Source organism: Ambystoma mexicanum, chromosome 10 (assembly GCF_040938575.1).
Source record: "Ambystoma mexicanum isolate Mex_15411 chromosome 10, UKY_AmexF1_1, whole genome shotgun sequence".
Taxonomy (NCBI): Eukaryota; Metazoa; Chordata; class Amphibia; order Caudata; family Ambystomatidae; genus Ambystoma; species Ambystoma mexicanum.
This window is the reverse complement of record NC_090932.1, coordinates 1,490,935,146-1,490,948,917: the sequence shown is the minus strand read 5'-3', so window position 1 is coordinate 1,490,948,917 and position 13,772 is coordinate 1,490,935,146. Positions and strand designations below refer to the sequence as shown.

At 45.2% G+C, this 13,772-nt stretch overlaps 1 protein-coding gene across 16 annotated transcripts in view; it reads left to right on the top strand.

Moving 5' to 3' along the window:
* Positions 1 to 13,772, top strand: part of CLIP1 (CAP-Gly domain containing linker protein 1) — a 1,286,645-nt gene that overhangs the window by 389,220 nt on the left and 883,653 nt on the right. For all 16 annotated transcript variants that reach the window (XM_069619609.1, XM_069619610.1, XM_069619607.1 and 13 more), the window contains exon 5: positions 3,689 to 3,914. In XM_069619609.1, coding sequence (XP_069475710.1) covers positions 3,689 to 3,914 — 226 coding nt within the window. The remainder of the gene's footprint in view (positions 1 to 3,688; positions 3,915 to 13,772) is intronic.

Genomic DNA, 13,772 nt, shown 5'->3' with positions numbered 1-13,772 from the left:
CAGGTAGATGCTGCCCAGGAGGCTCCAGGAGCACTCCGCTCCATGAGGCAGAGATGCGTGACTTGCACTCAACTTCGATATAACTTCTACCTAACTTCAAAATGGGACACATCATTTAAGCCTTCAGCGGCTGCCATGCCACTAGTAATTGCACTCAAATATCAACTGGGACCTAGTAGCATGCAAAAGCTCAGCAAACTTATTAGGAGTAAAAAAAGAAATGGGGAGAGATGAATAAGTAACTAGTTCTGTTTGGAGAAACCCAGAAAACCTCGGTAATAACCAACCCAGAGGGTTATTAAAGAGCTCAAGGCGCTGCAATAGAGGTTCCAGAGCAGCTCACGGGTCAGAGAAAAAGAGTGTGAGCTGGAGAGCATGAGAAGAGGGAGAGTTGCTGATCCAGAGATTTGCTGCTGGGGAAAGACTGGGCAAAGAAAATCCTTTGTTGCATGGTATGACAAGTGGGAGAAGTCCAGTCTGAGCTGCGAGGTCACTGCCCCTCTGCAGGGAATGCAAGCAAACTCAGATATGTTTTCAGCCTTGTTGAACCTCCTCACTGAGGTGAAGCATAGTTTCCTATAACACAGTGAGTAAGGGACCTAAAAACTATAACCAAAGAAGTGATGGATTGATGGTCTAGCATTCATTTTAGCCACTTGCATTCCTTTATGCAACCTTCCACAATGTTCTTTAGCCCCTCTGTTCCATTGTTGTTGCTTACTTTAAGCAGAGGTGAAAACAATACTTACAGGAATGTCAACACACAAGCAGGGCACTGTATCCCTAGGACTGAGATTGTTGAGAAGTGAACAAACAGAGTGTTAGATTTCTAAGAACTGAGACCGTTTGGTTTTTCTGTAGATAGTACCTTGAGAAACTTCACATTGACCCTTTCTGGCATACTGAGCCGGATTTAGAGTTTAAGGCCCTTGAAACATTTAGGCATTTGACACAAAATGATGTGTCTATTTTTAGACTAAGATGAGTTCTAGGCAGTTTGCCCTCGGGACTATCAATTAGGATAAATGCTCTGATCGAGACCACAATCCACATTGGGTTAGAAAATCTGGCAGTTTATAATGTAACCATCCTGACACAGTTAGCTTAGGTTTTTCTGGGAGAAGGATATCCATTTGTTGTTGGGAAAACCCTTTTGCCTATTAGGAGTTTATCCCCATACTTTCCTAGCAAAGTTGAATAAAGGCTTTAAAAGCTATCATTTGGCTAGCACATGTTCTGTTGATGCTACGCCACACAGACTAAAAGGGGGAACAGTCCTTACTGCATAGCATGTATTACCAGCATGCCATTTAGGGTAGCTGGGAATAGTTATCTTTTACTGTTAATGAAGAACATGTAACAGTGCTGAAAGGGGAATGTGGGAGTTCAACAGGGGGGTGGGCTGTAAAGGGTGATTGTCAGGAATGATACTGATCTGGATGGGTTGAGCCATTTGGGGTACATCTTATGGCTTGTGAAGAGGAGGGTCTTGATTTCTTTTCTGAGTTACACGTGGATGGGGTAGGTTTGATGGGTTTATAGTCATTGCATCGACAGCCAAAGCATCTAATGCCATACCACCTAAAAAAAGCACTAAAAAAAGCATTGAATTAATTTCTTTCCATTTTTATTAATGGGCGGGGGGGTGTTCCAACCCCCCTTTTTTAACTTTTAAAACCCATTTTTATTAAACTAAACCCTTTACCATCTAAAAAAATGCATTCAATGCTTTTTCTTTCAATGCATTTTTTAGATGGTATGGCTGTCAATGCTTTGGCTGTCGATGCAATGACCAGATACCGTTTGATGTTGAATGGTATGAGTTCTCACAGTCTGGGCTGTTAAAACATGGGCGTATGAATGCTGACAGCTGTTTGTATGATGCAGCTGGCTTGGAAGGTGATGTATGCTTTTAGAGGGGCAGCCAGTGATGTTCACTGAGTATGAGCAGTGATTCTATTTGGATAGACCTTTGAGGCAGGCAGCATCATGGAGGATGCTTCTCATGGGTGATTAGGCTGGGAGCAGGGCGTTTCTTCCATCCTGGTAAAATAGGACCAACGCCTGCACGATGGATCTGAAGCTAGTGTCTGGTAAGAAGGGTTTGATTATCTGCAGGAGGGACAGTTGGTTCCATGCAGTCTGAATCTTCTTCATATGTTTTGAAGGAGAGGTGGCTATGTGTAGACGTATGCTGCAGGTGCCTGCTGGGCTGATGGTGGGCAGACAGTTCTGGATGTGGGAGTGTTTGGTCCGTTTGTGAGAATAAGGCATTCCATTTTGAGTGTGTGAAGTTTGAGGTAGGTGCTTAACATCTAGGTCTGGATCAGGATGAGTCAGGCTTTGGTAACTTGGATGCCTCAGATGGATGATATTTTCAGGTGAGGTTGTTTATCGTCTGGATTTGTGGATGATGTGGCTTTGAAGGAGGGCTCCAGGGGCTTGATGCAAAGGTTGAGGATAATTGGTTGGATGTTGGATTCTGTAAGTGACTAGTAGCAGTCGTGATATGGAGGTATCCATGTGTACAGTCTAGATATGAGGTGAATCCGTGCAGTGTCTTCTCTCAGATTCCCCTGTGGTTGTACAGTATATTGATGATAAATTGGTCTGATGTGACAAAGTTTCATAGAGATCAAGGAGTATGAGGCGGCAGGGTTATCTGTCGTTTAGATTGTGGTGTGCATAGTCTACCACATGGATAGTCAATGTCTCTGTGCTGCATCCCAAAGATTAATAGGCTGGTAGGGCGTAGTAGTAGTTTGCCTGAAGTTGGGCGTCTACAGCTCTTTGAAGGATCTACCCTAAGAAATGAAGGTGTGTCATGGGAACGTATTTTCTGAGGTTAGCATGGTCCCGTGTTTGTTTTTGAGCAGGGGCAGAGTTTCATCCCATTTTGGCGGGGAAGGTACTTTTCATGGGGATACATTGATGATTTCCTCAAAGTTCATGGTGGACAGTCTGGTCTAGATGTGGGGGTTGTTGGTTGGTGTTGGTGAGGAGTAGGAATTCTACCTTTGTGTGGGGTTCAGTTTGAGCTAGGCTCGGCGCATCCAAGTCTGGATCAGCCCTAGTCACGCCTTCAGTTGGTGTCTTTGAATGGATGGTATTTTCAGGTAGTGTTTGACTGCATATTGGTGGCTGTGGATGTTGCTTGTGCAGAGGGGGCTTCACAGGGGTTTTAAGGGGTCCAGCTGTGAATTTTGTTTCAGGAGGTGCAAAAGGGCATCCACAGAAAAGGTATTTTCTTTGCTGTGTATAGACAATTTCAGCCAGTTAATAAGGCATTGCTTTGCAATTGAAGGTGTGCCAAGGTGACAAGTTAAACCAAAGGTAAAGAACGAACATGCTGATAAAGCGTTGCTTAATATCCTATGTCAAAAATGCTTTGTTGAAATGAAAGAATATAAGTGAATGACTAAGGCCCTTTATCATGAGTTGGCGGGTGGAATTTATGCTACTAAAAGACAACCATACTGATCAATTAAAAAGGGATAAACTGATTTCCTTTTTAAAATAGTCTATTCGTAATGTTGACCTTCATGAAAATGTAAACAATCAGTAATTTTGAGACAGAGTTAGTCAATTTTTTAAAGAATCACTCATGTAATGACAGCAAGTCAGTGCTATCATCATCCGCCTGAAAATGATTTACCTTTTGCAACTATGTTTTTTAATTTTAAAACAGGTATTTTCAGTGTCAGCCGAAATATGGTTTGTTTGCACCAGTCCATAAAGTGACAAAGATTGGATTCCCATCAACCACGCCAGCTAAAGCAAAGACCGCTGTAAGGAAGCTGGCTGTCACTCCTTCCACCCCAGCTACTCTTAAACGCAGCCCAAGTGCATCATCCCTCAGCTCTATGAGCTCAGTTGCATCATCGGTGGGCAGTAAACCAAGTCGCACTGGGCTGGTATGTTCATGTGTCTTTTACCTTTGCTACTCATATAAATATGGGGTTTTGAATTTGCATCAGGGAATGGAAAATAACTCGCACATGAATTCATTTTATGTTCAGTGGTTTGTGTTATGGTTTGTATGAACGTATTCCCATGTTCATTGTATTGTGGCATTGTGATAGTACTACCCAAAATGCGCTTTCTGATGAAATATGAGCCAAAACTGCAGCAGTTTTAACTGTGTAGCAGCTTTTTAATACTATTGAAATTGTGTTAGCCACCCACAAGTATAGATTGTTATTATTTTAAGATAACACAATCTTGCAATGCAGTGCTGGTACTTTTGGGCTAACTCGTAGCAGCCAAAAATGAGTTAGCCTAATAACGGTATTAATCCCTTTTAATGATGAAGGTGAATATGAACCTGCGCCCTCTCTAAAAAGATCCCTGCTCGTAAATGCAGCAAACTGGGGTTCCCAGTACAGCTTGAAAAACTCATTCGAATGACATTTGTGTGCAGTTTGCAATCATGCTTTCAAACCTGTAAACTGCCCATTTTCAGTAGCCAGGGAAAGTGAATAACATGACAGGGCATTTCGACTTAAAATCATTCGTAAGGCAGTCAGGTGGTAAAGGACAAAATTAGCAAATCCCCTAGTAAGCATTTAAAGCTACCAGTGTTAAATGTCACCAAATTTAATCAAGCTTGCTTGCAGTTTTTAGCTTTGGACATAAATTTAATAATGAAATGTATATTTAATAATATCGTTTCCTTTACTCCATTGGACATCCCTTCCCTCACTTATTGTCCATTTCATTCCAGCTGCCACCCTCTTCTTAAGCTGTCTCTCTGGATCAGAAATCCAGTATTTCCAGATCTTGAGGTAGTCCATGCAAGTGGTTATTAACCTTGCACGATTACCTTGTGATAGAGTAGGTGATTGAGAGGTTTGTCAATTCTTGGTCCGCCCTAGCTGCATCTGCAGATTTTCATCATGTGCCACCTCCAAATACTCCACATACTTTTCTGGGTTAGTCAATGTGCAAGCGCGCATACCAGAATGCACAAGACTCTGTTCGTTTTGAGAAAATGGATATGTCTCTTCCAAACTGTGCTCTTTGAGTGTGGGTGAAGCGCCAAGGTAAATATTTTTCATGATTCTACAAACTGTCATCCTAGCAAGTCTGCTCTAGTCTTGGAAATGTACATACTGTAGTTTGCTGGGGTAAGTGAAAAAGGGCCATGGTGTATGCCGTGGGATTTTCCTAGGGCATTGGCATGTCACTGAAGATCAGTCTATAAGACAGCCTGTCTCTCCAACCCTGCAACAGTCGGTGGTCCCCACTTCATTTGTGCAGGCGTGAGGACCGCCAGGTTCTCATCCACAGATCCTCTAGCTAAAGAGGCAAAGGTTCAGATGCATTAGGATAAAGTGGGTACTGAAAGAGCATCCCTGTGCGTTAAGAAGCAGACGTTTCAGTGATGCTCTCTGGGTATAAGTACCTGTAGGGGATGCATTTAAATTTCAAAGGTATTCCTACTTCCTGTCCCCTTGCCTCCATATTTTGTGCCACAAGCACAGGGCCAGAGCAATGTTGCCATCACAAAAACATTGTCCTTCAATTGTTTTAGTAGCGAAGCAAGATGCATGCGTCTCCACAGCTCCTCTCCCCCTGGTAGCACTCTTGATTTCCCCCATATGTCCTTTTCTGTTTTGGATGCTTGTTAGCGCACACAGCTCATAGTACCATTTTATTTAACCTTCAGATTTTTCTTTTTCATCATTGCAGCCTGTTTTGACATCTGTTGTATTCCCCCCTCCTATGCCGAGTATAAGCAGATTGTCAATTTGCTTTCTCTAGGTGCAGCAATATTTTTTTACTTTATCATTTTGCATTCAGAGAAAAAGAACATTGATGCAACAGAAAATCAGTGGTGTGCAGAATTATATAACACAGGAACAGCAACCCTAGTCCATACAGCCAATGACAATTGGCACCAAGATCAAAGCCTTCCTCAATCAACCAAAATAAAATGAAGTTGAAAACATTATGTAATAGTAATTGCAGAGGAATATGGCCTGCATGTCCCCCCCCCATCTCATCATAATTTAGATCAGCGCTATCTTATATAGCCACTGTATATATGTATAGCAAATCTTCTCCCTTCGGCCTCCTGAGGAGCAGTCCTTGAATAGATGTGATCCCATAAAGACCCATATATCCTTAGGTCTACTAGATGAGGCTGTTTCATTTTGAGCATGCCTAAACAGCAAGTCTGTATACGTCTCTAAAGCTGCGGGGCAGTCTCTCTCTCTCTCCATCCCCCCAATTCCTAGTACAAAGCCATGCATCATCTGGTTAGAATTTAGGAATCTGGTCCCATGGTGGAGTTTTTCCTGAACATTCAGAGTAGTGAGAGCTTAGGGTTCAATGGGGCTCCATATTCCATTATCTCAGAGATCCTTTCCCTGACCCCTTATCAGAATATGAGGACCTCAGGACATTTCCAAGCCAGAGGGAAAAGTCTGCTTGTTCTCTGCCACACCTAACACTTTTGTCCATTATTTTAGGGATTTGAGAACGTAATGTTTATGGTGTATGATACAGCTGGTGTAAATATTTAAAATTCATCAATCTATGCCCCATAGTTAAGTGATATCTCACCGATTTGCTTTAAGCCCATTTGTGGTAGAGCTAGCTTAGTTTTTCATCTCGCTCTTTTTGATTCTGTTATGTGTGTTGTTGAGTTTAGGACCTTATTGTATATTCTGTAGACAAGGAGAACTCTTTCAGTGATCGTTACTAGGTAGTGGGTGATTTCTGACACAAAGGGTTGACTAGGGAATCCAGGAATGTTGTTCTAAAAATCAAGTTTCACTCGGTAGTATCCAAATATAATCAGGCTATCAACAGGGCTGTTCTCCTCTAGACAGTCCAAGAATAAGAATTTGCGCTGTAAAAAGAGATCTCCCATTTTGACAATATTTAAAGCTCCGAAGTGGACTGAAAGTAATAGTTAAGCGAGGTGTATTCAATACGGGACTAGAGGCGAATAAGGGAATACATCCCCAGCCATATTGGCCGCTCAACGCAGTGCTCATCATGTAGTTTACCAGGTCTGGAGCCACCCACTTGGAACCCTTAGTGTGCACTAGGACACGACCGCCATGGAGGAAGTGCGTATCATTATTTGTTCAATACCAACATGAGGGTTGTTATTGTTCCCCCAGCCACCATGCAGTGTAAGATCTGTGCATCGGTATGTGCGTCCGTTGGAATTAGTCTTTGATGAGGTGTTGTTGAAAGTGCCATGTTGTGTGAGATTTGAGAAATTGGAGAATTGTGGGGTCATTCCAAGCTGACACTGGGATCGAGTTCCAGAGAGTGGGTGCATGCCAAGAGAAAGATCGTTTGCTGGTCCTCCATTTGTGGACGAGTTGTGATTCAAGCTGGTTGGTCGATTTGCTGTGCGAGAAGCGTGTGCCACCAGATATGTTGAGATTAGCTGTTATGCTACTCATGACGACTTTGTAGATGATACATGCAGTCATGAACATTATCCTGGCCAATGTAGTTCACGTAGGATGGGGGTTATTCAGTCAAATGTCTGTGTTCCCGTAACTAGAAGTGCTGCAGCATGGCGGACTGCTTATAGGGGAGCCAAATGAGCAGCTGGGAGCCCTGTCAGGAGAGCATTTCCCCTATCGATGTGCAAAACCACCAGGCCCTGCACTACGGTCCAGAAATCTTTCAGTGTGATTAAGGGTTTTATTTTTCGAAAAGTAGAGATTCTGAGCCAGGCTATTCAGGCCTTCTTGGCTATGTGTTTCTGGACAGGCTGCTGTCAATGGTGAAGCCTTAGTTGGCATTGTCATCTGGATCTAGGGTTGTTTTTTTGTGTCTGGGAATGACCCTTCTGTGGGGGAGGCATTGATGATGTGAATTGTTTATTGATGGAGACTGGGATTATATTGTCAAAGTAAGAAGTAGGTTTCAAGGAGGCAAACTTTTTTAGGCAATCCGGGGGAGAGAGAGTAGAGAATTCAGTGTGCAGGGGCAGTGTGGTTGCTGGGGTGCAGGGGATGCATATGCTGAGAGGTTGATTTGATTGTCTATTGGATTTTGTCTGTTCTTTTTTTCAATAAAAGATTTATTGATTTCCTGAGTGGCTGGTACCCCGGGGTTCAGTGAGGGTGTGATACAATGCTTTACTGCTTGATTGATTGATTTCTTATGAACCACAACACGCCCAATGGGCCTCCGTGTGCACAAAAAGACAAGACAAAAACAAACAAAACGCAGCAAGATACAGGTAAAAAAATCCAGACCTCCAACTAAAAATGGGCTCTCTTCAAAGAAGAGAGCACACATCCAAGCCTGCGTCTTTGCTCTCTCCTGGCCATTCCCTTACTGTGGCTACCATCTATCGACCACCTGGTCAGATCCTCGCCTTCCACTCTGTGTGGGCGAACCTCTCCTCTTCCCTCCTGGTCTCAACCACTCAACTCCTCCTTCTTGGAGACTTCAACACCCACCTGGATGCTTCTTGTCCTTCTACTGGACTCTTTCTTGACCTCTACGACTCTCTCACTCTCTATTCTCCCCGCTGGCCCAACTTACCCTGCAGGATGGATGGATGTTCTGATCTCTTCAGGCCTTCCCCTTTTGAACCCTCTCGCCACTCCTCTCTCCAAGGAGTGATCACTTTCTCCTTTCCTCCCATCTCACCCTCTCTAACCCTCAGGCCAAGCCAACTCCAGCACTGCCACCTACCTTCTCGTTATCCGACCCATGAAGCATGTTTCAGTTCTGGCTTTTGTTGCCACTTTCTCACCCCCCTCTCCACCCTTGGCTGACTCACACCCTGACACAGCCCTTTCCTTGCTCCACTCTGCTATATCTAATACTCTCGATGTCCTTGCTCCTGTCATGAGGATCCACTTGAAGCCCAAAGCCAAGTGCAACTTCTGGTATGACTCAGACCTCGTCACCCTTAAACGCAAGTGCAGGGTGGCTGAGAGGAAATGGTACATCCTCTTACAAACTGACCTGCCGCCTGCTCCAAAGGCAATACCGGCTCTCTGTCCACACCAAGAAGAGAGCCCACATCCAAGCCTGCGTCTCCGCAGCATCTAACAACTCGGCCGAACTTTAAAATCTGCAAGGAAGGAGCTGGCCAATCCTGCTGCAGTCTCTACCTCTCCTGTCCTCTCCCAGGTCCTCTGCACTGCCTTGGCTTCTCATTTCATCTCTAAAACTCAGGACATCCTGTCCTCTCTGTCTTCCTCTCCCCCTCGTCCCTCTATTCCCTGCTCATCCTCTGGCCCTTCTACAGCCACCTCTCCTCCCTCCTTCTCTGTCTTTCCCCTGTTCTCCTCCGATCTATGAAAGACTCGTCAAAACAGGTTCACCCCTGTTCCTCCAAAGCCATCAAGGACCACATTGATACCCTGGCTCCTGCTCCTACTGATTTCTGCAACCACTCCTTCGCCTCTGCAGTCTTCCCCTCCCCCTGAAACACTCCCTTGTGCATCCTCTTCTTAAAAAACCCTCTGCCGACCCTTCACTATCGTCCAATCTCCATCACTCCTTTCCTGGGGACACTCCTTGAAAAGCTGGCCATCTCCCAGCTTAATCTTCACATTGAATCTGTTGGTTGTCTCCATGACTATCAGTCTGGCTTCAGAGCTGCCAGAAGCACGGAAACTGCTCTCCTGAACATCGTGAAGACCTGCTGTCCAACCTCGATTCCAACACCCCCTTTGTCCTCATCTTACTTGATCCCTCTTCTGCCTTTGACCCGGTCAACCATGCCATCCTGCTCAACCGTCTTCCTGACAACCTGGGTATCACCGATCAGGCCCTGGCTTGGCTGACTTCCTTCCTCTCCGATCGACTCTCCCAGATCCAACTTGGGTCCTTCCTCTCCTCTATCTCTACCTGTGGTGTTTCTGCCCCAACTTTCAGTGCTATGCAGATGACACTCAACTCATCTTTAGACTCCCCTCCGCCACCTCTTCTCCTTCTTTCATCTCTGACTGTCTGTCCACCATCCAGGAGTGGTGCGCACCGCCAATGATATCTGCCTTAATGCCAGTAAGACTGAGATTCTCCTCATCGGCACAACTGCTCCCTCCTTTCGTTTTACTCTCAGGCCGACCTCCCTTGGCCCTCTTCCTGCTCCCACCTGTGAGGCTAAAAACCTCGGGGCCATCTTCGACTCCACACTTTACTTCTATCCTCACATCTCTGACGTATCTAAGAAGTTATACTACCAGCTGCACCTCCTCAGAGGTATTCTTCCTTTCCTCTCCTTCCCCCAGAAGCTCACTGTCTCCAGAGCTCTGCTTCTCTCTAGGCTGGACTACTGCAACAGCCTCTTTCTAAATCTGCTTGCGTCTACTCTCCGCCCTCTGCAACTCATCCAAAACAGGACTGCGAGACTTGTTGCGAGATGTCTGCACTGGCTCACAGTGGTGGCGAGGATTAAGTTCAAAACCCTCTGCATTGTCCACAAGGCCTTCTGGGGCCTAGGACCTCAATACCTTCAACTCTCTCTTCCCTCTCGAGCTCTTCGCTCATCCACCTCCAACTCCCTCAGGGTCAGTCGGTTCTCCAAACAGCGAGTTGGTGGTAGATCCTTCTTCTGCTGGGGCCTCCCTGCCTCTCTGAAACTTGAGGAAAACCATATCCGGTTCCGTAAGCACCTCAAGACCTTCCTCTATGCTTCTGCTTTCTCTCCTCCTTTTCCCTGCTGATCTTCTGGCTGAATCTGAAACTGCACTGGTTACCTGGCTACCCTTTGATCTCGGGACCAGGTCCCCTCCCCGCTAGTTGCACACCTGCACTTGCCGCCCTGGCAACCCTTGCACTCAGGGACTGTTCTGTATCCCTACAGCCCCTACTAGCATCTGACACCTGATGTCTGCACTTACCCTTGCACTGTCCACCAGCTGGCCGCACTTTTATTTGTTGTCCTTATTTATCTTACTGTTAACCTATGTACTGCACTGTCCCCTCCAGTTCCCCCCGCACTTTTCCCCATCCCCCTTCCCCTGCAGTTGCGCAATCTCAATGTCACCTGGCAGTCCAAGTCTAGGTGGGAAAGAAATTACCCACGGTCCACTATCAGCTTCAGTTCAGATGACGTGATAATACAATTATTACAATCAGCTAGAAAAAGATGAAAGTTACTACGACCGCAGCCTATTATTGTACAGTGCCTATTAGCTTATGTATAGCATCCATCGATCTTCGTCCTCCGCAGGATCTTAAAGTCCAAACTTCTAACAATCCCTGGTCCAGTTCTTTGTTGAAGCCAAGCCATAACCTTATTTCTAAGGGCTTCTCTACGTTCAGGCCCTCTTCATGACATTAGTAATAATAAGATTTCTTTGATCCAAAACCAGCTCTCTTAATGGCTTTTCTGCAATATATGGCATCTGTGATTTACTAAGTCGTGAAACCTTACATGGGCTGGGTTTAGTTTTAGTAATGTCTCAGTAAGCAACACATGAAACAACCAGGCCCGGTTCAGTGTCGGATGTAAGTTGACCTTCAATGACTCCGGACATAGGTAGATCCAGGAGATTGGAATGAAGTTGCTACATTTCTTCAGATTTCAACAGCGCCATCGTATTGAAAGCATCCAGCTCAGTCTGACTGACTTCATCTTCAGACCCTAGTATATGTCCTGATAAATGGACCGTCTGATATTTGTTAGTTGCCAGAATATAATATTCTTGCTGAAAAATTTGACAGCTCTTGTTGACCACCTCCCCATTCGTAGGTGGATCTGTTTGACACGAATTATCCACCATAATAGGGTGCACCAAAGTCGCAACGTTATCCACTAAATCCAGCCATAGGCCAAAGTCATAAAAGTTTCTACATTGAAGAAGATCAGCAAAAATTCCATCTTTTACTATCTGCCATTGAGTAGGGATAAGCTGTTCCGTCTCAGTAGATTGCTCATTATTTGTTCCCAAGGTTTCCACAGGCAAAATAACAACGCTCTCCCCTTCATCAGGGCCAGACTGTGGGGGACATAAACACCGGCGGATCTAATATCTCAATACCATCTGCTCGACCCATAGCATCTCCATCCAGTACATGGCCAAAGTGTCCGTGCTTTCTTCTATTGTTACTTCTCTATATTTATCCTCAGACTTATTTTAGCCTCTTGGAGACATCGTCTCCTTCGAGCAATAACAGCCATCACTTCCGGTTATCGGATCCTGTAAGGGGTTAGAGTCTTGCATGTAGTGCCCTGTCTTGTCACGACCATCTCTAAAAGTAAAAAAATAAAAAATGTTAACTTTTCTTTTTCAGCAAGTTATAAATGCCACAGTCCACTATAAGGCTCTTATCCCCACCAATATTCTTAAAGCCTATTATTTTTAAAAATGAGGAGCAAAGAGATGAGAGGAAAAAACCCACTTGAATTAATAATGATACGGCAGGGATCAAAATAACGAGTAACGGGTCAAAAACAGTGGGCGGTGAGTGTTCGCCGACCCAACTAAAAGGGAAGGCTCCACGCTCAATGAACTCACCGAGCATTCACCTCCTCACTCTCAGTACAGATCGCACTAAGTGCACCACACTGATACACAGCTGTACTCTGCTGTGCTCTGCGGGATAACAGACAAATACCAAAGTATACAATTCCACTGTTCTTCTGGAGCTCTTTAACAGATGCTGGTGGACCTGTAGACAACCGCTGGACTTCAGATGGTGCAGCTCAGCAACACATCAACTGGGGAAGAAGGAACGCCACCTTAGCTGACACTGAGCAGACAAATGTTTAGAGGAAGGAACCTTCAACGTTCACACCATCAAGCAGCACCCTGAAAGTGCCGCTTCTGAAAGGGCTGCTTTCGGCATCATTACGGACACTGCATTGACAAGATTGAAGAGGATTTTGCTGCTTCTATAGGCTGCCGCAATCGTGGTGGAGTAGTAAGCATCTTTGGCCTCGGTAATCAGAATCCTCCGTTTTGCATGGAGAGATTTGAGGTAGGTGACATCTCCCGGGTTTGCACTACTGTTTCTCTAGGGCTCTGATTGAACGTTTGTTGGACGCTAGCTCGAGTGTATACTTTGGGGTGGATGGTTTGGTCTTAGGCTGGCTGGATTTTAGGGGGGCATGGGTGTCCACCAGTTTCATAACAGGGAAGCTGAATAATTCCAGGAGGCCTGAGGCATTCCCTGTGGTGGGGAAGTATACACATTTTGCTTCTAGCTCATTGCCCAGAAACGTTTTGAATGACCAGTGTTGAGTGAGGGTGTTTAGCCTGCCCTTTGTTGGCCATAGTCGAGTGGGTGATTGAAAAAGGGATGGCGGCGTGGTCAGACCGGTCAAGTGGGGTAGGGTCTGCACAGGTGATGCAGGGTTATGTGATTTGAAGACCTTAAGTATAAGGGGTTGGCTTTGTTGTGACTGGGGGAGAGCACAATTTGCTTAAGGTCCATGAAAGTGGTCAGTGCGAAAAAGCATGCTTCAGGTGTTGTTGTCACTCGGACGTTAAAATCACAGAGAAAGACTTTATTAGAATGTGCTAATCTGGCAGAGGAGAGTAGGTTTGAGATGTCTGCAATGAAAGAGTCACTCCTGTGATGTGGTCTGTAGATGAGGTTGAAGGTGATGAATTTCCTTGTGTGCTAGAGGGAACTGGCAGGCGAGTGATTCAAACTAGCTTGTTCTAGGAGAGAGGATGATGGAGCATGGCCAATTGCTCCTGTGGATGATTGGCACTCCGCCTCCTGCCCTTTTTGGCCGGTCTGCATGTTGGATGCAGAAGCCTTGGGGTAGGATGATGTCGATAACATGGGGGGAGGTTGACGTAAACCACGTTTTAGTGATGAAC